General features: G+C 54.1%; 1 protein-coding gene across 1 annotated transcript; it reads left to right on the forward strand.

Moving 5' to 3' along the window:
- Window positions 1–219: 219 nt before the first annotated feature.
- Window positions 220–1,138, forward strand: SPRG_18593 (hypothetical protein). Its single transcript, XM_012358033.1, has one exon. The coding sequence runs from the start codon at window positions 252–254 to the stop codon at window positions 1,074–1,076; it is 825 nt and encodes a 274-aa protein (XP_012213423.1). The 5' UTR covers window positions 220–251; the 3' UTR covers window positions 1,077–1,138.
- Window positions 1,139–1,692: the final 554 nt, after the last annotated feature.

Consider the following 1,692-nt stretch of genomic DNA (forward strand, 5'->3'; position numbering starts at 1 on the left):
CGTTTGTCTCGGCGGCTGTCTACATCAAGGTGCTCAGTCTTCTCTGGGTCATTGTGAGTTTTGGCGCGAGTCGGAAGACGACCCGCTGGATCGAAGTCGAGACGTGGTTTACGCTTCCTTGGTACTCCAAACTCTGGTACACGGTCGCGCCGCCGATTTTCCGATATGCGTCGAGCGCCGTGAGTCTCTCGACCTTTTACTACAACTGCGACGGCTTCGTCCTTGGCTACTCGCTTGCCGTCATTCTTGACATGAACGCATCGCTTGTCTATGCGCGGGAAGTCAACATGTACAACAGCCTCAGCCCGAATTCGTTCATGTCGCTGCAACTCTACTCGATGGGCCTCCGGTTTCTGTGGGCCAACTGCCTCGTCCTCAAGGGTCTCAAGGTCGCATTTCACTACCTTGGGAATGCGCAGACCACGGGCGAAAACAAAATGGTGCGGTTCTGCAACCTCAGCTCGGTGCTTTTCATCTACGTGTCTGGCATCGCGCTCCTCAATGTGAACCAGCTCATTGAAATGAACAACAAGTGCCGCATTGACGTGCCGATCTACAACCTCCAGCGCATCAATGTCCACTTGAATGTCTTTGACTCGTGGTTTGTACGCGCGCTCCCGACCGTCTTTGCGATCGGCCTCGTGAACCTCGTGGTCGTCCTCGCGCTCAACCACCTCCTCATGCGCACGTGGTGGCGCCAACTCGAGCGCAATACGCTGGCACGGCAGTTTATTTACAACTCGTCGGCGATTCTTGTCGAGTTTTTTGAAGAAAACGATTTTAAACCGGTGGACGCCGACGTCAAGGCGATCGCGCCATTGGTCGTGCCGGCGCGATCGCTCTGCACGCTGCAGTGGCTCCTCACTTGCCACTTGATTCGGTTCGGGCTCACCGAGTCGCCGGCGGTCGTGAAAGCGATCGTCACGCGCACCGCGAGCAAGCAGAACGGGGATCTCTTCATGGTCGTCCAAGACTCGGACGGCAACGTTCGACTCTACGACGCGCACAAAGCCGAGGTGCAAAGCCTCGGCATGGAAGTCAAAATTCTCAACAACACCAACTACATCATCGCTTAAGATATCGCTAAAGTTGGATTTCATATCGGAATATAACTCCTCAACAACGTATAAGCCTGCAAGGAACGCCACGCAAAGTGCGCATGAAGTGGGGCAAGTGGGACGGTTCCCGGCAAGGGCATAACTCGTTACTCCCTTGGTTCCTGGAAATGTGCGACCTCTTCATAGTCACGTCAGAGGGACGTTGCTTTTGAGGACCAGACGCATTTATTCGGCGCGATGCGCGACGTGCAAGCGCAGCCGCCTGTCCTGACTCATGTTTTGCCATCCAGAACTTGGTCGGAAGAGTCGGAAGCAAATCGCACGCCCAGCATCCTTTATGAACTACGCAGAAGAGTCCTACCGATATTATTGCGTCCAACTACGTGTCCGGTACCAGAATAGAGCGCCTACTGAGCGCTTGGAAGCGCTCTCGCACATCTTGACCTTCCGATTACTGTAGTCATGCGCATTCTGTCACGCGACCCATCGCATCAGATACCAGATGTAGAACATTGAAAACATGCGATACTTCGTGTCTTTGACCAAACGTTGTCGTGTCCGAAGGTCAAGCAAACCAGCTGCAAATACAAAGACCGCTCAGCAGTGACCGCTGAGGTTATTACATGGCCCCTTG

The sequence above is a fragment of the Saprolegnia parasitica genome (genome assembly GCF_000151545.1).
Source record: "Saprolegnia parasitica CBS 223.65 unplaced genomic scaffold supercont2.1318, whole genome shotgun sequence".
Lineage (NCBI taxonomy): Eukaryota > Oomycota > Saprolegniomycetes > Saprolegniales > Saprolegniaceae > Saprolegnia > Saprolegnia parasitica.